The 26,780-nt window shown below is 45.7% G+C and overlaps 1 protein-coding gene across 2 annotated transcripts; it reads right to left on the reverse strand.

Annotated features, from left to right (window-relative positions):
• Positions 1-26,780, reverse strand: Ak3 (adenylate kinase 3). Of its 2 annotated transcripts, none has more exons than XM_036208827.1 (5): positions 26,703-26,780; positions 17,655-17,774; positions 5,768-5,940; positions 4,665-4,783; positions 1-1,403 (listed from the first exon to the last, which is right to left on the reverse strand). In XM_036208827.1, the coding sequence occupies exons 2-5, from the start codon at positions 17,713-17,715 to the stop codon at positions 1,283-1,285; spliced, it is 474 nt and encodes a 157-aa protein (XP_036064720.1). In that variant the 5' UTR covers positions 17,716-17,774; positions 26,703-26,780; the 3' UTR covers positions 1-1,282. The 2 variants fall into 2 exon arrangements, with proteins under 2 accessions (XP_036064720.1, XP_036064711.1); XM_036208818.1 differs by lacking the exon at positions 26,703-26,780 and adding an exon at positions 26,285-26,589.

Below are 26,780 nucleotides of genomic sequence, written 5' to 3' on the forward strand. Positions count from 1 at the left end.
CTCTGTGAGTGTGAAGCTAGCTGGTCGTTCCAGGACAGCCAGGACTACATAACAGCCTGTCACAAAAAAGCCCGAAAGGCTAAGGCTGGAGATGGAGCACAGTGGTAGGGTGCTTGCCCAGCACACAAGGCTAATTGGATCCACAGTGCTGTAGGTGGAAGAGGAGGCTGCTTAGATGGTACAAGAAAAGTTGTTCGCTTTGAAGTAGGGAGGCAACTGGAGCACCCAGTGATCCCAGCACTTGAGAGGCGGAGACAAGAGGGCCTTGAAATCAAGGACTGATACAGATGTAAATGTCTGAGGGAACTCAGTTCCAGTGCTTTTTAACCCAGCCTGCAAATTCGTTTTGTTGCTACACCTGTTGACTAGTTGACTGGCCTTTCTATCAAGGGGCTGTCCCCAGAATATCCCATCTACTTCAGTGGCAAACTACCCTGGGTGTTCTCTTACCCTCTCGTTTTCTTTGTACTACCACTTGCTCATTAAGGCAGACTGTCCTTTTGTATGAAAGAGAGAAACTGACAGGCCCTAAAACCTAGTCTTCAGCCTGAGTGATGTGTGAGAACCTAGGACTGTTCCACTGTCATTGCTGGTGTTCCTCCCAGAACTTAGCAGAAATCATATCCCGCAGTACATGCATGTTTGGAAAAGAAAACAAGCCAGACCAAAGTCGTGTGTTCTTAAGTGCCAGGGGCTGCATTTTCATAGCAGATGGAAAACTAGGCAATGGAAGACACGGCATGGTGGCCTATGTCCCTGCTTTTCCTGAAAAGGCAGCAGTGCATTTGCATCTGGCAACATCTGGCAATGAAGGCAGTTGCTTTCTTTTTAGAATCTATGGGCAGTCTTCCCAAATACCACATCCCTTTGGGCTAGAAGGGGCATTGGCTTATACAAAGGCCTTTCAATGAGATATTTGTCTGCCTCAAGTAATTTGTAATTTTTTGAACTTTTCCAGGAAAACGTGAAAATGTGATCAACCACTTTAACTGAACAGAGGGGTAGACGATTACCAGTTCTTTTTCATTGTGCTCTGATTGTTTTCTTAAGTTTCAACAGCTGTGATGTTTTCCAATTGCACATCCACAGAAGACAACTAGATTAAACATCCGAGGTTATTTGAACAGATCAGCCTTAGTGTCTGACTCATTTGGCACATCCTTAGTAACATCCAGAAGAAAGCCATTAGGAAGAAGTCAAAATTTTCAGAAAAGTCTTAGGAAAAGAGCTTCGAAAAACCGAGGCGAGACGGCCCTGCTTCATCCTGCTAATCACTCCCTCCTCAGGGAGTGACAGAGGCTTTTTGGGTAGTTTCTGGAACCTTCGTCTGTAGGAAGGAATATACATGGGGCCAGATCTTGTTGGTTTCTGTTCCAGAGAATGTTTCCAACACCCCTTTTCTCCTAAAGATGAAAAACAAAATAGGTAGGTAGATAGGTAAATAGATTACACAGGTCTGTGTGTGCCTAATGTGCTTTTTCTAAGGAATTTGTCAAGTTCATGTGAGTTTAGAAGTTCTGTGAGTTTAGGCCTCTGATCCAGGGGAAGGACATAGGAAAATCTAGATTCTAGTTTGTGCTTTTTCCTCTGCCACAAGGAAAAGGCTCTTTAAAAGGATGTCAGCTGTCAAAGTGAGCCTGTGCTGCCGGCCAAGCCGATACTAATGCTTCGTATCTTGTCCAATGCCCAGAGGCTCCTACTTACAGATACACTTGCCTTCTGCGAAGTGACTCAGCCTCAATCCCCGGGCCAGCAGGCCAGAAACACGGCCCATCAGCCACCAGGACATCATCCCTGCCTGGCTTTGTCTCCCACTGAAGTCTCCGAAAGTTTCCAACACTCATTATCCTTTTTACCAAGTTCCTTTGCCCACTATTCTGCTTTCCTGAATTTTCTCTTGTCAGAGTTCTCTGTTTATCCCTGCAGCTTGGTTGACTTGTCCCTAGACAGACCAGCCATCAAAGGAGTTAGTTATTTTAATCCAGTGTTCAGTAGGAGGAAGGATGAAGTGTGGGGCTCAGAATCCTGGGGTTTGCTTCTCAAACCACAGACTACCTTAAGGTTCGGAACTCCCCCAACCCACGCACATTTCTTGGGTGTGCACAATGGTTCGCAGGTCACCCAACTTGATTTATGACTCCGCAGCCATTCTCAATAGGCTTTCGCTGGGACAAAAGGACCCCTTTATTGACAACTCCTAACATTTGCCGTGGTGAAATAAAATAACCGTAGCTGCTTTCTGTGTGAAAGTATCTGCTACAGAGAAAAGTTATGCAAAGGGAGTATTTACACAGAAGAAGCCTTTTAGCATCTAAATTCACACAGGCAGGTGGAGCTTTCAGGAGAGCAAGCTTTGAACAGGAAAGCTTCTTGGAGATGACACTTTAGTATCAGCTATGATGCCAGCAGTGATATACTATGAGGGGACAGGAGCGAACTCTAGGGAACGGGCACCTGGTCCCGCCTCACATTTGCATTGTAATTTCTCTGTAATGAAATGTAACCAGCTAGACAAATGAGTCTTCCAAAGAGTAAGAACGTCACGTTCTAGACGAACGAGCGTTCTCCAGCTGGGAAGAATAAGGAGACTATTATGAAGTTTCTTTTTTAAGGCTATTTCCATTTTTAGGTAAGCCTGTAAGTCTACACATGAGATCTTAGGTGGAAAGACTTGTATATATGGCAAGAAGCAGCAGGAGCCAGGAGCCCTGAAAGAAAGAGCCCCAAGTCACTAATTTCCGTAGCTTTTCTCAACCTCCCATCTTGTGTCAGAACTAATCCCAAGAGGCATTTCCTCTACTCACAGCCTCTTGAGAGTATTGTTATCTGCCCAGGCACAAGGTGTTCTCCGTTGTGAGTCCTATTGACGGTCAGGCGGACCACACTCGGTACATGAGGTTTACGTGAGACTGTTCCCACACCCTCTCTTCAACAGTGCGTGGCTGGAGCTAATTTTGCTTGGGGGGAAGGTGTCTCTTTTCTGCTGAGTCAGTAGAGCTGGCAGGTGCTGAGCTAAAGTCAGAAGACACTGCAGCCACCTGGGACTGAAGCCAACCCAGGCAATGGAGCTGAAAGGGCTGAGTTTGGACATACTCCCTAAGCCCCTGGACCAGCAGCCATCTGTATGTGGACTTCTTGGTTATAGGACTAACACCAACCCCAACCCCAGTTTGCTTAGGCCAGTGTGGTTTCTGATGATAAGCACCAGTTGTATCTCAATGCACGATGCAGCTTGTTTGCACTGTTTTCCTTTTTATCCATACAAGGTGACTGTCTCGGAGGCCTGTAGGAACTGAGTCTAACTGTCTGCTTAGACAAGGGCCTGGCACAGTGCCAGCAGGGTCCCCAACAGTGGCTGATTCCGTAGCTGGGGCCTGCTCTGAGCCTCTGCAGAAGCTCTCTCAGTCCCAGCCTCTAGTAGTTCTGGAAGTGGGTATTTAATACTGACTGGCCGTAAATAAGGAATCAGAAGAGAGATGCCTTGCCCAGGGTTATAGAGCCAGGCTCAGTATACAACACAAGCTTAAAATAATGGCCACTGTAAAAAGTGAATCACCAACTCTTGTAATTTCACCCTCTAGAAATTAACCGTTAGAAATATTGGGACAGTTCGTGGAGACTGGTTCAGATTTTCCTGCATACTTATCCTAATGTAGTAATAGCCACCACAATAACAGTTAATATATGTCCAGTGCTTCCTGTACATGCAGGACAATTTTATGCATTCCACATATTAACTCACTTTCAAGCCTCACCCACATTTTATGCAAGAGAAACCAGACAGAGCTTAAGCGCTTAAGCAAGAGGCGAAGGCCGTGTTAATTAAATAGCGAGCTGGGCTTTGAACTTGGGCCTCTGACTCTGGGGTCTATGCTCTTATTGCAACAGCATGTACTGCTTTGCCCCCGAAGCACTGCAGGACACAATGAAGGCAAGCACTCATCCCTGGAAGAAGGGCTGGGTAAGAACACCACACTGCTTCTTGGCCTGAGTTGGGTACAGCTCAAGGTAGTTCTTGTATTCCTTGTATGGTACAGTCGTCCTTGAAGAACAGATTAAAAAAAAAAAACCACAAGTGTGAGTAGGAGCTTCCAAAGACTGTTGACCACAGAATGATTCCAAGGGTTGGCTGTTATTTGAAATTCTATGCTTAAGCGACATCTCTTGGCACACTTGGTGGGCTCTACTGGGATTACTGGCCCAGCACTGGCTCCAGCACTCCACCACATGGCAGAATGTGGGTAGAAATGAGCCCACAAACCTTGGATGTGGGCTAGCCTGTATCGACCCTCCCTAGCCCCATGGTTGATTCTGGAGCTGGCTTACAACAGTAAGTATGAGGTTTCCTGGCCAGTGGCTGTTCGGTTTCATCTGAGTGATGCTCAGAGCTTTTGTTCACTGAATAAAACGTTTGCTTCTCAGCCCTTCAGGAAAGAGGAAGGCGTGGCCTTTCTGGCAAGTACCAGCAACCATGCAGGAAGGCCGGAGCCAGGACACAGAAGCGGGCGAGACTAAGAACGGCAAGCCTGAGGAAAGCTAGGAAACCGAAGCCCTGCCTTCTTTCTGGTACAGACGCCTAAAACCTCCTATTGCTTAAGCCAGCTGTGAAGTGTGGAAACTGGAAACTGGCTGTATGAGAGACAGTAAGAAAAGCAAGAACTCACCGGTAATACTGCAGGACGGGCTCTGTCTGGGCTTCATAGGCCTTTAGTCTCTTGATCACCGTCTCTGGCTTGTCGTCCTCACGCTGAATCAGAGGTTCTCCTGTCAGGTCATCGATGCCCTGGACAGCCGTTGAAGAATGTCAGCTCAGCGCGACAGTGTCTTTCTAACCAGACAGCCTCTCTATTCCAGCACCCATCACAGAAATGTGCTAATGTTTCAGTGAACAGCGGCAGATGATTGCCGCTGTGAGAACCCCCAGGGCCATTTCCATAGTGCTGTACGGTTTGGATTGGGATGCCCCTGTCTGTCCCTAGGCCCAGGTCCTCGAGTGTTGGTTCCCCGGTGTGATAGAAATTCCAACCGCAAGCCAGTGTTGCAGATCCTCACCGCCTCTGCCCTTCACTCACACCCTGGCACCGAGTAGGAAAATCAACAATTTTGTCTGTGTCAGGTTTCTCATTGCTGTAGCCAACACCAGAGAAAACCAAGTAGAAAAGAGGAGCTGTGTATCTGGGCAGATCATTTCAGAGGGCTCAGGTCTTGGCTGCTTGGGCTCATGAGCTTGACCGTGAGAACATCATGGTTGGATTGTGTGTGTGTATGTGTCTGCATGTGTGTGTTGGGGGGGGGCGCACGCACGCACGTGCACGGGTACATGCACACACACACACACACACACACACACACACGCATGCACACACACACACGCACACACACATGCAACTTTCTTCACAGGATGCACAAGAAGAAGGTCAGGGAAGGGACTAAGGATCATGCATAATCTGCAGAAGCACTGTCCCAGTGACCCACTTTTCCAGTTAGGCTCCACCTCAGAAACTACACCACCAGTTGGGGACCAAGCAGTCACCACATTGAGCCTATGGGAGATCTTTCATAGTTAAACCATAACACTTGAGTGAGGCGCAGACATGTTCCAGAGGAACGCATCTTTACTACCAAGCTTGAGTGGACCAGACCCATCAAGTACCCTGGCAGTAATCTTGGTCAGACAGAGGATGTCCAGGGTTACAGAACTATGCCTGTGAGCGTTAGAGAACTCGGAGACATTCTGGTGTGTGTCAGCCCCACTGTAGTTCCTCACCACAGTCTTGGGAGGGTTGAATTCAATGTTGTACACTCGGCCACTGGCAGGATGAATCCAGCGAGCAGTAAGACGTTGTTTGATGACCTCAAAGGGCACGTTGAGGTTTATCACTGTGTCTATCTGGTAAACTCTATCCAGGGCTTCTGCCTGTGGAAGTGTCCTTGGAAAACCTGTGTATGAGGAGGAGGGAGGGGAAGACAAAGAGAAAGGGTTAGTGTTAGGCAAACTGAAGCCAGGAGTGAAGCCAGGCAGGTGGACCAGAACTGTAACACAACAGTTACAGCGAATTTCTTGGTGTCTACTTGACTATAGAGTGCCCCGATACTTGGTCAAACATCCCGAGTGTGCATTCGAGGGTATTTCTGTATAATACAGCACATCGCTCTCCTGGGGTGGTAAGCTTCAGTGAAACAGTTGGAAGCCTGTGGAGATGGAGACTGTCTGCCTGCCATCATGCTTACCAGCCAAACTGAATTCAAGTTGGATATGACGGCATGCTTGCCGTCTCGGCACTTGGGAATTGGGGGCGGGAGGGAGGGTGGAGCAAGGGATCCGGAATTCAAAGCCTTGGCCATGTGTTAGAAATGGAGTTCAAGGCCAATCTGGGCTACATGAGACTCTGTCCTAAAAACAAACAAAAGGGGCTGGAGAGAGAGCTCAGTGGTTTAAAGCACTTTCTGCTGCTGTACAGGACCCAGGTTCGGTCCCTAGCACCCATATGGCAGCTCAAAACCATCCATAACTCTAAGTTGTAAGGGTTCTGACTTTACCTTCTGGCCTCCATGGGTGCCAGGCATGCACGTGGTACGCATACATAACATGCAAGCGCAACACTCATAAATCTTAAATGAAACAAGTGTGAGTCACCACACTTAGCTCTCTAAAACAAAACAAAACAAAAACAAAAACAAACAAAAAACCTATAAAATAAAAAAACAACCAAATATAAAGAATCCTCATCCAGTGGCTCATACCACCTGCAACTCCAGCTCCCAGGGATCTGACACCTCTGGTCAACAACACCTCCTGCACACGCACACACACACACACAAACACACACATACTTACAATTTTTTAAAATAAGACAGGAATGGTAGCAGCACTCAGGAGGCAGAGAGGAAGGCTGAATTCTTAATTTGAGGCCAGCCTGGTCTACAGAGTGAGTTCCAAGCTAACCAGAGCTACACAGTAAGACCCTATCTTTAAAAAAAAAAAAAAAATGTATATGGGAAAGGACTTATCAGGAGTATCAGGAGGACATCATCTTCATTCAAAATCTCAGAAGGCTGAGTTTGGAATATGACAGAAACCAAACAGAGGAACAAGCCCTGACATATAAAACAATTTTTACAATCTGAACATCCCTAATCCAGAAGTCTAGATCCAGTGATGTCAGAACGTGTCCAATTTGGGGTTTAGGGTACTCAGGAATGCTCAGCTGGTAAAGACCACAGCTAGAAGTACAAAACTCTGAAGTAGGAAACATGTGGTCTCAGGCATTTGAAAAACGGGATACACAGCCAGTGCAGCTAAAATCGTTTAAACAATGTGGTTCAAAAACACAGAGAAAAACAACTAGAAATGATTGAGTCCCAAAATAGACCCAAGTGCACTGGGGAATTTGAAATAGTATCTGATCCCAAACTTTTTACTTTATAATGTTATGACTAGGAACATTCTGTCCAGGGCACAAGGAAAAGTTAAAATTTATGAAAGTAATACATTTCTCAAGGGTGACAGAGGCTAAAATGCACATGCAGTGATTTGGTAGCACTAAAAACACAGCTTACTAAAGCTCAAACATGGAAAATGTGGCTTATGACTTAGAGCTCATAATGGGATAAAATAACTATTGAGGAACCCGGATCGAGGGACAGTGGCCCCAAAGAAAGTTAATGGCAAGAGATTCAGCCTGGAACACTTTATGTAGGCCCAAGATGAAAGAAAATAGCAAGCATTTACTGTAAAATTTATAATGAAGTCATCGTGAGAGAAACAATTTGAATATCTTTAATGAGACTAATAGAGTATAATAGCTCATTCCACAGAATGCTTTCAGATGCCAACAGCCATGCGTTCAAGGTTTTAGAGCGGCCATTTCTTTCAACTGCTCTAATGCCCACGAGAGAGATGCTGTTGTTAGCTCCACTTTACAAATGAGGAAGGAGGCAGAGCGACAGCAAATGCCTTGCTGTCGCTCACGAAGCGGCTAAGCAGTGGCAGTCACAGTGAACACAAGCAGTCTATGTAACCTAACACCTGCGCTTGTCACCAAGGAGTACGCACTGAAAAGAAGTCTTAACAAAAATACCTCTCTATCGGCCCAATTCTTAGTACAGTGTTCATACTGCTGCTCTTGTGGAGGGCCCAGGTTCGATTCCCATCACCCACATAGCACCCACAAACATCTGAAACTCTACTTCCAGGAGCTCAGATGCCCTTTTCTGGCTTCTATGGGCGCCATACCATGTGGTGTACATACATGCTTGCAGGCAAAGCACTCTACACAAATATTTTAAATGTTTATCTTCAGTAACTTAGAACAAAACATCCAGTGGGATGAAAGGCCTGAATCAAAATACCTTGTGACAGGAGAAGAAATGTAAGGCTACGTTTCTGCAGCATCATTCCAAACACTGAAAACCTGGCTGCCACCCAAGTGCTCCTCAAGTAGGGAATTAAAATATAATATGTATGCTAAATGCAAGAAAATGCACCTTTTAGCCCACCAAGACAAAACTGTCCTTGTAATTTAATTCAACTGCAATGCAAATTGCAAAAGTCGATTTATGTGTGTGTTAGCTAGGATTCTCTGGAGGAACAGAACTTATAGAATGGATACATATATATGAATTTATTAGACTGACTTACAGGCTGAGGTCCAGCTAGTCCAACAATGGCTGTCTACTAACAAAAGGTCCAAGATTCCAATAGTTGTTCAGTTCATGAGGCTGGATGTCTTAGCTAGTCTTCAGTATATGCCAAGTAGGCTCTAATGCCAGTGAAGGAATGGACTGGCCACCAAGAGCTAGAGCAAGCAGGCAAAGAGAGCACCCAGACATAATCCTTCTTACCTCCATTGTGGTGAAGAAATCCAATTTCCCCTTGGTAATCTGGATCAATCACTCTTCCTAACACAGTTTATTCCTTTCTTAGTCGGTTGGCTTAAAGGCATCAGAAGCTCAAAGTGGCTAGGGGAAGCCTGAGTTTCCCGATCAATGAAATGTTTGTTGTATCTCCTGGCAGGGCTACCCCCAATCCTCTCTGGAATCAAAAGTTCTAGATAGACCAGCAGAACTTAAGGTCATGGGAATAGGAAGCAAAATATTTCCTAGTGGGTCACCAGAGATGACAGTGAGTGAAAAGAAACTATTCCCTTTTCCACTATCTTAGTTAGGGTCCCTACTGCTGTGAGGAGACACCATGACCACAGCTACTCTTATAAAGGAAATCATTTAATGGAATGGCCTATGATTCAGAGGGTTAGTTCATTATTATGGTGGAACATGGCAGTGTACAGGCAGACATGGTGCTGGAAAAGGAGCTGAAAATTTTACATCTTGATCCAAAGGCAGCAGGAAGTAGACTGTCTCACTGGGCATGGCTTGAGCATATATGAGACCTCAAAGCCCATCTCCATAGTAATATACTTCCTCCAACAAGGCCACACCTCCTAACAGTACCACTCCCTTTGTGGGGTACTTCCTTTCAAACCGCCACATCCACCCCTTGATTCCTGGACCCGTGGATCCTGGCTATGAGAGAAACAGTACCATATATATTGTGCACTGATTCAGAACATACACTGCCTTCTGGAGAACCCTAGCCCTGCCCTCCATGCTGCTGTCATCTAATTGGTGCTGTAACTGTGTTTTCAAAAGTCCATTCCATATTTCTGTCAGACCAGCTGGTTCAGGATGGTGGGGAACATGGTAAGAGACCAGTGGGTTCCATGTCATGGGCCTGCTGCTGCACTACTCAAGCTGTGGCCTGAGTTCCTTGGTCAGAGGCAATCCTGTGTGGAATACTATGACGGTGGATCAGGCAATCTGTAAGCCTGTGCATGGTGGTTTCGGCAGAAGCATTACATGTATTGAAAGGCAAATCTATAACCAGAACAAGTACCTATTTCAGTAAGGACAAAGTATTGTCCTTTCCACAGGAAATGGTCTAGTGTAGTCAACCTGTTACCAGGTAGCTGTCTGGTCACCCCTGGGAATGGTGCCATATCTGGGACTCATTGTTGGTCTCTGCTGTTGGCAGATCTGGCACTCAGCCCCAGTTGTAGCCAGGTCAGTCTTGGTGAGTAGAAGTCCCTGTTGTTGAGACCAGGCATAACCTTCATCTCTGCCACCGTGGCCACTTTGTTTATGTGTCCACTGGGCAGTGACAGGGATGCCTGGGCAAAGCGGCTGACTGTCCACAGAACAGGCATCACTGAACTCCTCGTCTGCTGAAGCCATCTTTTCACGAACATTTGGCTGGGACACACGTGTCTTCACATCCTTCGCCCATTTGCAGAGATCTATCCACATACTTCTTCCCCAGATATCTTTCCCACCAATTTTCTAATAATGCTCTTTCCAGGTCCCTGACCATCCAGCCAGTCCATTGGCTACAGCCCATAAATCAGTGAACAATCACATATTTGGCCACCCCCTCCAAATAAAATGTATGACCATGTGCACTGCCCTAAGTTCTGCCCACTGTGAAGATTTCCCTTCACAGGTATCTTTCAAGGATTTTATAATGCTGCAGCTGCCCATTTCTGAGTGGTGTCAACAAAATGTGCAGAACCATCAGCAAACCAGGCCCTAGTCTTCTCTTCCTCAGTCAACTAATCACAGGGCACATCCCATGCGGCGGCTATAGGTGCATACTTGGCAGCAGATGGCATTGTAATGGGAGTAGAAACCATAGGCATTTCAGCAACTTCTTTATGTAACTTGCTTGTGCCTTCAGGCCCTGCTCGGGCCTGGTCACATATATACCACTTCCATTTGACAATGGATTGCTGCTGTACACGTCCTACTTCATGACTTGGTGGATATATATATAACACTCAGCTCATTCATAATGGGCAGCTCAGGTCAAATGGTAACTTGGTGGCCCACTGTCAAATGTTCAGTTTCCACTAAGACCCAATAGCAGACCAAAAGCTGTGTCTCAAAGGGAAAATAATTGTCTACAGATGATGGTAGAGCCTTGCTCCAAAACCCCAAAGGACTCTTCTGTGATTCACCTACAGGGCCTTCCAAAGGCTCCAAACAGCATCTCTATCTGCCACTGACATCTCAAGTACCATTGGCTCTGAGGGACCATGTGGTCCAAGTAGGAGAGCAGCCTGCACAGCAGCCTGGACTTGTTGAAGGACCTTCTCATATTCCAGGCCCCACACAAAGCTAGCAGCTTTCCTAGTCACCTGGTAAATAGGCCAGAGTAACACACCCAAATGAGGAATGTGCTATCTCCAGAATCCAAATAGGCCCACTTAATGTTGTGCTTCTTTCTTGGTGGTGGGAGGGGCCAGGTGCACTAATTTAGCCTTCACTTTAGAAGGATTCTCTCTGCATGCCCCACACCGCTGGACTCCTAAGAATTTCACGGAAGTAGAACGTCCTTCCTTGAATTTTGGTTGGATTTATTTCCCATCCTCTGATATGCATGTGTTACCAATGCACTCAAAGTGGTTGCTGCCTCCTGCTCACTTGGTCCAATCAGCATGATGTCATCAATATAGTGCACCTGTATAATACTTTGTGGACAAGACAGACGATCAAGATCCCTTCTAATTAAGTTGTGACACAGGGCTGGAGAATTAATCCTTGAGGTAAAACTGGAAAGGTATACTGCTGGCATTAAAGCAAATTTCGTCTAGGGGTCCTTGTGAACAGGTACCAAGAGAAATGTATTTGCTAGATCAATAGCTGCACACCATATACCAAAAGATGTGTTGATCTTAAGTAAGAACACAACATCTGGTATATCAGCTGGAATTGGAGTCACTATTTGATTGAGTTTTTGATAGTCCATTGTCATTCTCCATGGTCCATCAGTCTCCTGCACTGGCCAGATAGGAGAGTTAAAGGGAGATGAGGTGGGAACCACCACCCTTGCATCTTTCAAGTCCTTGATAGTGACACTAATTCCTCCAGGGTCATGATACTGTTTTTGATTCACTATTTTCCCTGGTAGAGTGTTGGAGCCCACCGAGGTTTACTTCACCCTGCAGGACTGCATAAGAGGATGATTGGGCCACGGGCCTGGGTACCAGGTGTTTGGAAGGGTCTACACTTGGTTGTATCTAGCAGGGGGAGATCTTTTTGCCTCACTCTTTGGCACTGTTATAAAAAGCCCTTTGGAATAAAGTTCTGACTGGTGGGTTTTGACCCAGGCCCTCCCAAGGCTATCCTGTGTTCCTGTCTTTTCTCTCATCATTGTCTAGGTATCTCTTTCTATCTAAATATTCCTCACTTCTCCCTGCTCAAGAGTAAGTACCCTGGTCGTAAAAGTGGGGGCTGGTCCCCCACAGCAGAGGCAACTCTAAAGACTTCATTTACACTTTCCAACCATAATATTCCCCAGTGCATAGGTGAGAACCAATGGGAGATTTCTGTTAACTTCTAAGTATGTCTATCCCAATTATATATTCTGGAACTGGGGAAATAACCACAGGATGAGTTTGGGAACCCAATGGACCTGCTGTGAGTCAGACATCAGCCAAAACTCCATTAATCACCTGACCTCCATAAGCCCCTACTTTAACTGGAGGGCCACAGCATTTCTTGGGATTTCCCGGAATCAGTGTTAATCCAGAGCCAGTATCCAACAGACCCTGGAATTGTTCCCTTTCCCCCAGTGTATGTATGGCTACACTTGTGAAAGGCCTCAGGTCCTTTGGCTGCAAGAACTGGAGAAAGGCCAACAGTAATACTTTTATGTGTTTTATCAAGGTCCTTCCTCAGGGGAACCTGGCCATCCTTTCTTTCAGGGGTTCTGGGCCTGCAAACTGGCTCAAGTCTGGTTCATGGGCCAAGATTTCCTTTTGCCACTATCCAATGTAGACTTCCTTTCATTTGTTTGAGAAATTTTTCCACTTATCCAGCTCAAAGAAAAAGGCAGTAGGCTTCTTATCTATTTCATGCCTGGAAACACTGTGATTGATTAGCCAGTACCAAAAGTCCATAAAAGTCATGCCACCATAAAAATCACTTTTCCTGTGCTGCCCATTATGGGCCAGGTCATCATGGACATTGCTTTGCCTATGCTGCCCATATGATAACTGTGCCTTTGGCATTCAGTACTGTCACCTGGCCCTGCTCCTTTGGGGCCCAGTTAAACCCACAGCATTTAATCCTTTTAACCAGTGTCTCCAACCCTAGGTCTGGCACCAGGGACAAGGGAGACGACAAAGCTCTTCAAATGTACTGGTGCCCTCTCCCCATTTTGTATGTTATAGGATTAATAAAGGGCATGTATTCCGGGCCTTCCCATTGTGGAGGATTAGGTTTTACATAGCGTAGCCACGCTTAACATTGCAATTTCTCTGAGCCTTAACATCCCTTCCACAACACTAAGCCCAGGGATATCAAGTACCTCTAACTCCGTTTCATCTTTCGAGAATGCTTCGGCCAACCATTCAGACAAACCTTTGGCAGACTTTTCATCTGTGCGAGCTTCCATATTTAACCTCGAATCTCCGCTCAGTGAGCCCACATCAATACACTCAGTCTGGTCCAGTTTTATGTTCCCTCCACCATTATCCCACACCATTAAAATCCATTCCCCCACATAATTCCCCAGACTTCTGCTTGAATGAATTAGCAAGCTCATTAAGCTTTTTGTAGTGTAGTATACCTCTTCATGGACTACACTTTCTACCTCCAGGAGCCTGCTTAGCCTTAAGTCTGGTTATAGTCTAGAGGCAACTATTGGTGGACCCGGAGGCGCATCACTAATGTCTTGCCTGGCATTTTCTTCAGAGAAATGCACTGCTGGGTTAGCAGACAATGAAGGATTAATTTCCTCAGTCAAAGGCAGAAAAGGCAGTATTTCAGGGGGTGGGAATACAACCTTTGCTGAGGGAAAGTAGAGAGACTGCTTCCTCAGGTGAGATAAACCCTTGAGAATCTGAGGATCCAAAGTTCCAGTCTCAATGGGGTCCTCCCACACATCCCCATGCCAAGTTACAGGATCCCATTCCTACCAGTGGATGCCAGTGGATGCCCTTACTCTAATCACCAGCACCCTCTGAGGCTGGGACTTGAATTTACACTGTAATTCAGCCAGCCTTATGATGAGGGCTTCGGGTTGATTTTCTGAAACTTGAGCTCTGAGGCCCCTGGAGAGAAGATTCTCTTCCAGGACACATAGAAACCTTGAGACTGTGTATGCACATCTTGAGCTAGTTAATTTTATCAGTGAGTTCATTGTCCTTCACCATATTCTAAGATGCTAGAACTTGGTTAATTTTATCATGGAACTCATTCTTTTCCTTTGTCAATTTATCCAGAGATGCCAAGAGCAACCGACCAGCATCTTTTTCCTTATTTTTCCACAAATTGTCAAAAGTTTAATATACAGAGTCACCAAATCCATTTTGCTTCTCACAATTGGTGAATCAGGATAACCAAATACATTTGTTTCCCTAAGCTTGTTTGGTTTGGTTCTTTGGTTTTTTTGTTTGTTTCGAGACAGGGTTTCTCTGTGTAGCACTGGCTGTCCTGGAACTTGCTCTGTAGGCCAGGTTAGCCTCAGACTCATAGAGATCTGCCTGCTTCTGCCTCCTGAGTGCTGAGACTAAAGGCGTACACCACCACTACCCAGCTATTTGTTGCCTTAAGTTTGTAAACTAGTTCACATCATGGGCTTTCATTTCAGTATTGTGCAAGCTTCTAGGAGAGGCTTCAGTAACTGGAAAGGCTTCAGTGGGTTTTGCAACTTGGAAAGCTAATTCAAGATACTTAAAAAAAAAAAAAAAAGTCATCCTTATACTTTCTGTTGCTCTCTAACCACTTCTGGTACAAAAAAAAAAAAAAAAAAAATCTGTATCTGTATTAGACAAAGTCCTCTAAAGGAACAGGACTTACAGGGGGGAAAATGGCATTTATTAGGATGGCTTACAGGCTGTGGTCCAGCTAGTCCAATAATGGCTGTCTACCAGCAGAAGATCCAATAATCTGTAGTTGTTCAGTTCATGAGGCTGGATGTCTCAGCTCATTTTCAGTATATGCCAGAATAGTGAAGAAATAGGTTCTAATGCCAGTGAAGGAATGGGCTTGCCAGAGGGAGAGCCAGGGCAAGCAGGCAAAGAGCCAACACTTCCTTCTTCCATGTTCTCTACATAGGCTGCCAGCAGAAGACATGGCCCAGATTAAAAGTGGGTCTTCCCACCTCAAATGTTGTGGATTAAAGGTGAGTCTTCCTGCTTCAAACGACTTGGGAAAAAAATTCCTCACAGGTGTACCCAGCTGCTTGGTTTTAGTTAATTCCAGATGTGGTCAAGTTGACAACCAAGAAGAGCCATCACAGCATGTATCCACGTGTGTGTATATGTTACAGTTTGGATAATAAGTTGTATCCTCCAAAAGCTTATATGTTGATGTCTTGGTCCCTAGTTGGCAGCTCCCATCATTAAAAGAAATGGCTGTGACTCCATTGATGAATTAATTCATAGGTACAGTCAATGGTGTCATAAAGAGAGTGGCCTCAATTCAGTCACGCTGTCAACAAGGCGCAGAAACAACATGGGCAGCAGCATGGGCTGAAAACTCTGAAACCAAAACCCAAATAAATCATCCCTCTTTCCACGTGTCTCTCTGAAGTATTTGCCCCTCCAGCAAAAAGAAAAACAATATTAATTATTACTTGGTGGAGAGAGCAAAACATATCTAATAATAGATGGAAGTTTGGATATATGTGTAACTTTTTATTACTGTAGAGAATGCCTGCTTAAAGAGAGGCAATGGAGGGTGGGAGGAGGGAAGAAAGGGGGATCTATGATTGGTATGTAAAATGAATAAAAAATTTCTTAATTATAAAAAAAGAGAGGCAATTAAATGTAGTTGCTGTAGGAGGGCGTGATCATTGAGGACTCTATTTCTCTTATACATTTTCATCTGCTTTAGTTTTTCTAAAGGAAAATCCATTGTGACAGTACATCAATAAAGAAATAAAAGACAAATATTCCACATTCCAGGCCCTTCCCCTGATGCCCTAGTTCCCAGATATACTCCACTGATGGCCATGGGCTGGTCTCTTGGGAAATTTGCCACTTCCCTGTGCTGGGCAGCATCTACACTCAACCTTCCATGTACTCCATTCCTTCAGCAGAAGAGACCCACATAGGCTGCCTGTCAACAGGAGTACTTCTAGATCCCAGCATCTCACAAAAGCAAGGCTTCATCAAACCTGAGAATAAAATGCTGGCTCATGTATCCAAAATTTCTACCAGAAAAGGAAGCACATATCTGCCTGCTCTTCACATGGCTCTCTGTTCACATCAACGTTGAATCTGGGCTTATCCAAACTTTTCTACTAGAATATACTGTCCATAAAAGCAAGGAGTTTGTTCTTGCTCAGGTTCAGTGCCCAGACCAGCTTTGTGTACCTAGAAGGCACTCAGTCAACATTTATGTCATGAATAAATATATGCAGCCTGGTGTATTCAGCCACTGGTCTTCAGCATGGTATCCACACACCAAAGACCTATAAGTGCTTCAAGAATGTTTAAGTCCTGGAGATTCTGTGTACACACTGACCGACATACAGGCAAGCGTATGTTTGCTGTTGTTTACTTCTTGACACTAGCGTTAATAAACCAGAGTAAGGAACTCTGCCCTGCCGCTCCCTTTGCTCATTCTTTACCTCGCCTTTCTGAGTCATCTAGAACCTTTTTGCAGTTAGGAACTGAGACACCTTCTCTGGCTGCTAGCAAGCTGGGCAACAGCAAGCTGGGCTGCAGGGCTCAGTGGCAGCACTGAGGACTTCCGTGTGAAGGTGGAGAACGGGGTTAAGTACAAGAAAAGCAAACAGACCAGGTTAGCACACCCCTTCCAAGACAGTATTAGAACTTTGATCTTGAAGGAAAGTGTCCCATGTTTAAAGGCCTCTTCTGTGTCCTCCATCAGCAAGCAGAGTCTACAAGCCACCCCACCCCGAGACTCTGCCAGAACTCAGGCTAGGAAAAGTCTACAGCTTATTGTGTGTCACTCTTCAGTCTAATTTTTTTGTGTGCAGATCCTCTCTTAGCACTGAATATTCGCAGCTGGGTATGGTGCTGCATGCCTGGAATCCCGGCTCTTGGGGGAGGGGCTGAGGTAGAAGGCTCACAAGTTCAAGGTCAGCCTGGGCTACATAATAAGACCTTGTCTCAAAAAGCAAAACAACCAAGGCTTAAAAAGTCAAAGAATATTCTTTAAAGGGGGCATGGAACTAAAGTTACATCTGAAGAAGCAGTCTAGAAATCATGCGGTCCAACACCCTTTTTCCTTTCAAATAAAAAACCAGACTCCCAGGCTTGGGATCTAGCTCAGTCAGTAGCATGCCTACCTAACATGTAGGAAACCCTGAGTTTGATCACCACACCATACAGACAAGCTTGGCCACCCATTGCTGTAGCCCCAGCATCTGGGAGGCAAAGACAAGAAGATCAAAATTTGTAGTTCATCCTTAGCTACATAGCAAATTGGAGGCCAGTAGGGGATATGTAAGACCTTGCCTCAAAATAAGTTAATCAGTTCACCTGGTTAAATTTTAAAATTAGACTCAAAGGTGACCGACTGCCCTCCTTCTGACTGTCCATAGTTCCGACTGCTCATTCTCCTGCTGGCACTCACTACTTCGGGCGGCAGAGATACCCAGGACATTGCAGATCTGTACTTACCATCCAACAGCCAGCTATACTGCGTGAGGTTTTTCAGCTCGTGAAGGGCCAGCCGAGTCATGACATCATCTGGGATGAGCTTCCCTTGGTCAATGAAAGTCTTGGCCAACACACCAATTTCTACAGCAGAGGGAAAAGCCAGTGAGTTTGCTTCATCAAACTAGCCCAGATCTCAGGAACTGGTCTTCTACAGGATGCTGCCGGATGTCAGGCCTATGAGAAAGTGCATTATTAACAGCTCTTCTGCTACAAACAGAGGTTATGCTGGACGTAGTGGCGCACACCTGTAATACCAGCAGGAAGGATGATGCTGAGTTCAAAGCCAGCCCCAGGTACATGCATGGGGTTGAGGGCCGTTTGTGCTACAGAGGGCCCTGTCTCAACAAAACCAACCAACCAAAGGGAACCAAAGACAGTGGGAATACCCCAAGTTCAACCCCCACCTAGTCTGCATACCAAGTCCCAGACCATCCAGGGCTATCTAATGAGACTCTGTCTCAAAAGAACAAAACCAAATGGGTGTGGTGTGGCGGTGCACTCAGAAGGTCAAGGCAGGAGGATTTCTACCAGATTGAGGCCAACCCCAGCTACATGGTGAGTTCCAGGCAGCCAGAGATACACAGCAAGACCATGTCTCAAAAACCACAAACACAGTAAGGGGCAGGAAGAGGACTGGGAATGTAGCTGAGCTTTTAGCTTGCTTAGCATGAAAGAACCTGGGCTTAGCTCTGCAGCGTAAGACTGAATGTGGTGGGGGAACACCTGTAATCTCAGCCCCAGGGAAGTGGAAACAGGAGTATCAGATATTCAAGATTATCCTCAGCTACACAGAGAGTTCATGGCCCATCCAAGAGACCCTGACTCCAAAAAAAAAAATAAAGTAAGCCTATTCCTAATAAAGTAGTGTGTACAACTATATAAAGACTGATGTCTGCATATTTCACTGTTCCACAGCTTCTACACATTTTTATTAGGAAAAAATACTACAGAAGGGCTAAAGAGGGTGGTAGCTCAGTCAGTAAAGCGTGAAGACCTCAGTTCAGTCCCCAGAATCTACATAAAACAAAAGCTCTGTGGTGCCATGGGCTTGTAAGGCAGCATAAGGCAGCAAAAACAGGTGGGTCCCTGGGTTTGCTGGCCAGAGAGCCTACCTTACTTGGTAGGTTCCAGGCTAGTGTGAGGCCCTATCCCAAAGAAAAAAGTGGATGACGCCTAACTATGAACCTACCGTTACTAAAACTTATGGTTACTAAATCAACTGCCATTTGACAAGCATACCACCAAGTTTACAATGTCCAGGAGAGGACTTGGGTTCTGGGAAAGTGTCCTCCAAACCCACTAAAGTTTGGAAGGGCTGGTGATGTGGATCTGCTGTTCAGAGCACTTGCTGCTCTTTCAGAGTACCTGAGTGCAGGTCCCAGCACCAACACTGAGTGGCTAAAAACACCAGTTTTAACTCCAGCTCCAGGAGGTTCAGTGCCCTCTTCTGGCCTCCACTGGCACTGCACTCGCATGTTATACACACACACACACACACACACACACACACACACACACACACACTAAAAAGAAAAGAATATTTAAAGGTAACTAAATAAAATAGCCTTTGGAAAGTCCCATGTCCTTAATATATCTAGACTTCATTTGTTTCTTTTGATCACTTCTTTTTAAAAAGTAATGTGTAAGAATGTTTTGTCTACATGAATGTCTGGGCACATGTGCATACCTGGTTCCCAAAGAGGCTGGAAGAGGGCCTCAGATCCCCGAACTGGAGTTAAGGATGGTTGTGAGCTGCCATGTGGGTGCTGGGAATCAAACCTGGTCCTCTGGAAGAACAGTAGTTCTCTTACTGACTGAGCCATCTCTCCATGCCCCTGGATGTGCTTCTAATTCTTATTCTACCCTTCTTACCTAGCTAAAAAAAAAAAAAAAAAACCAAAACCTTCAGATATTGACTATTTCACAAGAATTACATTTTAAACAAAATATTGAACACCGAAATCTCCCTTGGCCATCATTCCAAACAGCTAGAAAAGGCTTCCTCTTCCAGACCTATCTGTCTCCTGCTCCCTCCTCACTGGGCTTCAGGACAGAATTTCAGCCCAGCTCCACAGGCCTGGCAGTGGTACTGTGCTTGCCTAGCATGCACAGGGTCCTTGTAAGCGCTTACCTAGCATGCACAGGGTCCTTGAGTCCGCCTTCATCCTTCTACCTCTTCCCTCCCTCACTGTGCTCTCTTCCTTACACACACACACACACACACACACACACACACACACACACACATATGCCAGGAGAGTAACAAACCCTTGCTTTGGCTAAAGTCCCTTGTTTTTTTGGTAGATAATCTGACTCATCACCCCATTTGGGATGTGGTTTATTCAAAATAAGCAAACCAAAAGATACAGATATGTGTAAGGGTGGCCAGACATTCATGAGCCAGACCTCATTTAAAAAAAAAAAAAAAAAAATCTGCTGCCCAGAGAAACAATGTTAAGAGGAGGTAGAATCTCTGCGAGGTGTTTGGGTTCTGAGTTCACCCTCATAAAGGGATTAATGATGCTGGGTGAGTGAGGAGTGGAGCCCAGGTAACTGCTTCCTGTGGCTTCTCTCTTCACACACCCACTTGCTCTTCCACTGGTCTGCCTGGGATAACCCAGCACAGACCTTTGCCAGTGGCAGCCACCAGATCTCGGCACTTCCGATACCAATAACGGTGCACTGGATAAGCTTTTTTATTTTCTTCTTCTTTTTTTTTTTATAAATTATTCAATGTCTAGTGTCAGGTTATAGCAATGAAAACAGATATTATTTTAAAAGACTCTTATGGCAAGACAGCATCGACCTCCTAGGTAACCAAAAGTTCCCCTGTAAGGCTCCTGAAATGTCACAAGTGCTCTCGAGCTTACTGGTGTGGTGGTGGTGGTGTGGTGTGTGTGTGTGTGTGTGTGTGTGTGTGTGTGTGTGTGTGTGTATGTGTGTGTGTGTGTGTGTTCTCTCTCTGTGTCTCTCTCTTTCCCTCCCTCTCCCCCTCTCTCCCCCGAAACCACACATCTAATCCTGCTATGGACTGAGTAGTTTGTCCCAAGTCCATATGCTGAAACCCTAACCTAACCCCTACAGTGACTATATTTAGACTGTATTTACCTTTAAGAAGGTAATTAAGGTTGAAGGGAGTCATAGGGTGGGGCTTCAATCTGATAGGAACTGTGTGTAAACATTGAGGGGGAGACAGCGAGTGCCTGAGCACAGAATAAAGGCCATAAAGTGAGAACGTGGCTGGTTACCACCAGAAAGGCAAGCCTCGCCAGAAACCAACTCTTCCAGAGCCTTGGTCTTGGACCTCTAGGCTCTCAAAACAGTTCTGCTATCTAAGCCACCTAGTCTGTGCTATTATGGCAGTCACTGTGACTAACAGACATCCATGTATCTGTCTGACCCCAAATCCACACCGTGATTGTGAGCGCCTTCAGTGAAATCCCCCACTCTGTGTGCATGCCTAATGGACCCATCCATCACTGGGTGGATGGATCAGTATGTGGGCACACAGACAAGGGTCAGGATTCTCCTGAGGTCCAGCTATGGTGTTTTATTAAATATTAATCTATGAATTCGGGCAGTGTGCTGTGGGGGACAGATGTGAACAAAATACATTGACAGCTATGCATGAAAGCATCAAAAAGAAACCCTTTGTTTTGTATATGAAAAAAAACAAACAAACAACAATTTAGCAGCTTACTTTTTGTGGCAGTCCTAAACCAATTTCTCTTTTTTAAGATTGGTGTGAAGATTACTTAGATACAAAATAATGAAAAAAAGGAAGCTAATTCAAATATCAACTAAACAAAATGTAAAACATCCATATAACACAATAAAAAGTAACCAAGTCCTAATATTCCAGCATGAGAGGATCTTTAAAAGCCCAAGTCAAGCTCAGCACAGTGGCATTCACCCCCAGTTTCAGCTCCAAGGAGGCAGAGGTAAGAGGATCGTTTGAGCCCAGATTCCGTATTCAGCCTGGGCAACTCAGTGAGACAGTGTCAAAACCGCAGACACAGATCAGAGGTCAAAGAGGCTTGCCACCGAACCTTACACCCCGAGTTGGAGTCCTGTACCCACATGATAGAGAGTGACAGTCCCCCCACCCCAAGTTGTCCTCTGACCTCCACATACATAGTCTGGCACACATATACACAAGTGCACATGCACTCTAAGTAAAAAAATATAATTAAGAAAAATAATGTGCTAAGTGAAAGAAGCCAGAGAGAAAGCCTGCAGACTACCATTTCATTTCTGTGACAGGTCCAGAATGTGAGAACTGAAAGATTCAGTAGTGTTGCCAGAGGGTTGGGTGGGGTGGGTGGGGATGGGAGTGACTCATAGGTATGAGGTTTCTTTTGTGGGTAATAAAAGTGTTCTAAAATCTGTTGTGGTGTCAGTTACCTAACTGTTTTATACTTCGTGCGCTGGATTTTACATAGATACACTTTAAATGTTGAAGTTCCATGACAGTGAGTCATGCCAACCAGGCAGTGCTAGGGGAGAAATGAAGCGCTCCTGGAAAGCGTACTGTTGACTGTGGAAGGTTCTGCACATTATGGACTTGTGTTGTCACTTACAGAAAACACCAAGGGAAGACAGGCTAGCGTCAAGTCATGTGTGCATGAAATATCTTACAAGGCTCTCATCACTAATTGTTCATTTAGATGTCTTTTTGGAATTCCAAACCATGTAAATGTATTGACTGTTACAAATCACCATTATAAACATAATCTGCTCTACCATCAGTTTGGGTCTAGTTTATAAACACTACGCTTCGTGGGTCCACACAACGATGCTTGGCCATATGGACACTTGGGGACCCGAGATTATCTACTGAGTTAGACTCTCGCAACATACAGATGACATTCAAATGAGATAAAGCCCTCTGGTCTGGCACCACAGAGGAAGCACCCACCAATGAGCCAGACTCTGCCACTCAGATGCTCACCTTAGGAGGTCTGCCACATCTGAATTATTACTGTGTTTCCTTTAAGCAACACACCTTTTAAATACGCTAAAATGTTCACAAAATATATGTTCTTTTGGGCAAATACACCTTGAAATAAAGAAAGAAAAAGTCTATCTAAAATGACCTCATGAACCTCAATTTGGGAAGTACTGCCCTGTGGAAAGAATATATAACTGACACTTGAGGCTTGGGTTTCCACTCTGGTACCCCAGAAAATGCTGTTTAGTTTCATTTTGGATTTTGTGTATATAGGAGGGGGTAGTTCATGAATTTGAATCTCATCCTTTTCTGGGCCCATACTAATGGATTCTGTAGCATACCAACTTCATATGTGTTACCCAGGTGAGTAGAGAAAGGCTGTTTATCCCCGAGGAAATTCTTCAACCTCTGTGGCACTCAGTTTTCTCAGGAAAGGAATGAGGATTACAGAAAGGTGTGAGTCTCAGATTCCAACCTTCTGACCCCACTGTCCTGGTTGGTGCTCTAGGGTCTCAGACCTGCTGGTGGCATGAGGTCACCTAGTGTTTCCAGAGCCATTATTATCTCTCTGGAGCTGACTGTTTTTCTCACATACACTTTTTGTTTTAATGAATACTATCCACAACTTTCATTTTAAATCAAATGTAAAGTTGAGGAAGGTGTCTAGGTCCAAAAATGGGTAACAGAGAAGTGATTATTGCTGGAAGGAATAGACCCTCCCACCACCACCAAACACATTTTAGATGACTACACTGTCGGGCATTAGAAAACAGCACTTTTGTGACATGATGGTTCGTTCCTAAAAATGCCACACCTGGAATTTAATCAAAGGAAAAGAAGCAAAGTTGCAGCCAACTGTTCAGGTGCACAGCAGTATTTATTACAGCAGAAAACAGCTAACAACCTAAATGTCCAGTGAATAGGGGTCTGCAGAGCCAGCTCCGGGGTATAGTGCTTGCTTAGCATCCACAGGCTCCAGATTTGGTTTCTGGCATCGGGAAAAAAAAAAAAAAAATTCAATAGCTGATAGCAGGGGCAAAGTTTAAATTAATTGTGCAACCTTCCTGAAATTAAGTTTGAGACTTGATGATATATGAACATGCTCACAACAAATGGGAATAAAAAGCATCTAATAACAATTGTACAACTGCAGACAGACGCAACCAGAAGGAAAAGAATCAAGAAGTCACCAAAGGCTAACCAACCATGTCTCCTGGTGAGGCCAACACACAGGAAGTCAGTTTCGTCTTCTGATTTCTCAGGCCCTTTCTTTCTTACGATTTTTTTTAAAGATTAGTTCTCCTTCTGCTGTGTCTTTGGGAAATATCCAATCCTTTCACAAATATTTAATGGGGCTATATTCCAGTCCTGACCTACGGGACCTGCTGGATTCCATTTAGTGAAAAATACTCTGCATAGCAAACTATTAACATCTGTGAAAACAATCTCATGATACCCCCAAGCTCCGCCTTCTGTTCTTGCTAAGGCATTGCCCATACTTCTTTGAAGAGCAAGTGACCTGACCATCCTAGGACCTGCCAGTTCTAGATTTCAGGCATCAGCCAGATGTGCCAGACTCGGGGGAAACCATCCCTAGGGCTTCCCTATGAGATCTGTAACTTTTCCCAGCTGCACAGAGACTAACCTCCTGTGTGTACCTTGAATTTTGACCTGCAAAGACTCCTTTGACAATCCTTAGTTCTTCTAGCAGGGCCTGGTGAGTCTGTAATCCTAACACTCATGAGATTGAAGCAGGAGGATTGCTACGTAAGTTCAAGGCCAGCCAAAACTACTGCGAGCGATCCTGTTAAAACGAAAAAACCACCTCCTTCTGATAATGAATAAGGTTTTAAGAAAGTATTTGTCTCTCGGTGTCTTAAAAAAGAAAAGAGCTGCCCATTAAAACTACAGAATGAGCTGCTGAACATCTTTGTGTCCCCCTTCCCCTTCCATGTTACAGTTGCAATCCCTGACTCTTGCATATATTAAAATGAAGCAAGGAGCATTGTTGCTTTATCCAAATGCTCCTTCATTTACTCCTAAAATGCTCTATGTTCCCCTAAGTCAGTGAGCCGTACCACCCCCAGGTGAGCTGAGTCAGCCTGCAGTCTTTCCCTAAAGTCTTTCTCTGTACTTTGGATAGCGGCAAACCAAGCAGACGTCTCCAGGCCTGGGGACTGTTTGCCCTCGATAAAATTGCAATCTGTTGCACTAAGAACATTTAGCAAGAATCAAACAACCTTTTGATATCGTTTAATTAACTGCAACCTTTATTATTTTTTAAGGTCGACATGAGAAAAGAGCGAAAACAGGCTCCAGAGGTGTTAGGAGCCAACCAAAGAAACTCAAAACAGTGTATGGATTCCCCGACCCCATGCGAAAGTCCATGTCTTTTAAACAAAAACAAAAAAGCACCCTTCCCTGCAAAGTAGTTACGCACCCATCAGGAGGGAGGGGACAGGTAAAATCATTCATGGTAGATTCAGCAAACAAACTAAACAAACAGGGTAAAGGCCATATGGAATGACGGACAGGATCAGAGTGTGAAAACAGGGATGCTGAGTAAATATATGGTAACAAGATTCAACACAGAGGGTACACACATGAGCTTGTACCTAAAGAGACACTTCCGAAGGGAAATGCATTGTTTCTCTCTGAAGAGCAGGGCAGGGCGGGGACTAAGACAAAGCCTGGCTTTTTACTTTCTTCCCTTCTGGCTCCCCTTCTCTCCAGGGCCTTTACTTTCTTCTTCCTTTCTTTTTATTCTTTTACCTTGAACAGGCATTATTTCTATGTAAATGAGCTTCAAATGAATTTCAAAATAGGCACTAGTTTGGAACTGAAGGTCAACACTGTTGTGAAGAAAACATTTGGAGTTAACTTTTTAAAAACAGCCTGCGGCTGTTAGTTGCCTGTACCTGTAATCCCAGCAATCACTAGGGAGGCTGAGGCAGGAGGATCTCAAGTTAAAGTTAACTTTGGCTACACCGAATGACACTGTCTCAAAAATAAATTTAAAATGCTTTTCTTAAAATAGAACCACAAACTCATCCATTGTAAAGTGGGGTTTGTTTGTTGAGTTAGAAGAATTTGGCAGGAGAGACACAACAATCGTTTATGTAACCGTGCACAAGGATAACTTTCGCGCCTAAGAAATGTCTGCGGGCATTAAAATCTAAGCCAATTTTGTGACTGCAAAAAGTATAAGTAATACTTGACCTTGAAGAGAGAAAGGTCAGGGCTACAAGATCCCACGGAGTTTACCAAGGGCGGGAGTGGGGCTGGGGTGGGGGGCGGAGGGGAGTGCAGAAAGAAAGTTAACCCTGGCAGAGTGGAAGCCTGCCTTCGGAGTGTACAAGGACACGTGGTAGTGTCGGGTACAGCTCCCCAGGCTAGGCCCCCAGCAGCTGCCAGCCGGGTCGGATGTGCGCCTAGAACAAGGCCGAGGGCTTTCCTTCAGTCTTTGAACTTTCTAGTCCCACCCCCACCCCACCCACCCCCGCAATCTACCCGAAGCTGCCCACTGAGGTTTCTAGCTTTCCCCAGGCGAGGTCGGGGAGCACTGCAGGACCCTCGACCCCGGCCCGCAAAGCCCCTCCGGGACGATCGCACGTTGCCAGCCCTCGGTCTCAGCTCCCACCTGTGCCCTGCAGCATGTTCTGGCGGAGCAGGTCCCCGCTGGAGAGGTGCTTCAGCTCGAAGTGTTTGGTGATGCGCGAAGACACGGTGCCCTTGCCGGAGCCTGGGGCCCCCATGATCACGGCGCGCAGCAGCCGCCCCGACGCCCCCATGGTGACGGACGGGGGCCCGAGCTGCGCAGACGCTGGGCTGCGGCCTGGCCTGCACGCTCACAAGCTCCACGGCCGCAGCGAGCAGGCAGCTGCCAGCGGGCGGTGGCCAGGGCGCCAGGCTCTCCCGGAAGTGAGCGCTGGCCACCGGGGCCGCCCCACCCGCTGCTGCACCGCCCCTCCGCGCCCCTGCACCCCGCTCCCCTCGGCTCCACCCCTGCGCCTCTCGGCGTCCCCAGACCCTCTTGCCCTGTGCTGCCAGGTCCCAACCTGCAGGATGCGCCCGACTGCATTCTCCCCGTGGGCAACCTCTGAGCGGTTCCTTCTACTTCTGGTCGCCCCTTGGCC

The sequence above is a fragment of the Onychomys torridus genome, chromosome 1 (genome assembly GCF_903995425.1).
Source record: "Onychomys torridus chromosome 1, mOncTor1.1, whole genome shotgun sequence".
Lineage (NCBI taxonomy): Eukaryota > Metazoa > Chordata > Mammalia > Rodentia > Cricetidae > Onychomys > Onychomys torridus.

Excerpts from the sequence above, each read along its gene's own strand:
- Ak3 (XM_036208818.1), bottom strand. The coding sequence starts at position 26,435 with ATGGGGGCGTCGGGGCGGCTGCTGCGCGCCGTGATCATGGGGGCCCCA. Across the intron at positions 17,775-26,284 it reads GAACATGCTGCAGGGCACAG|AAATTGGTGTGTTGGCCAAG; the intron begins GTGGGAGCTGAG and ends CCTCTGCTGTAG. Across the intron at positions 5,941-17,654 it reads GTATAGCTGGCTGTTGGATG|GTTTTCCAAGGACACTTCCA; the intron begins GTAAGTACAGAT and ends CCTCATACACAG.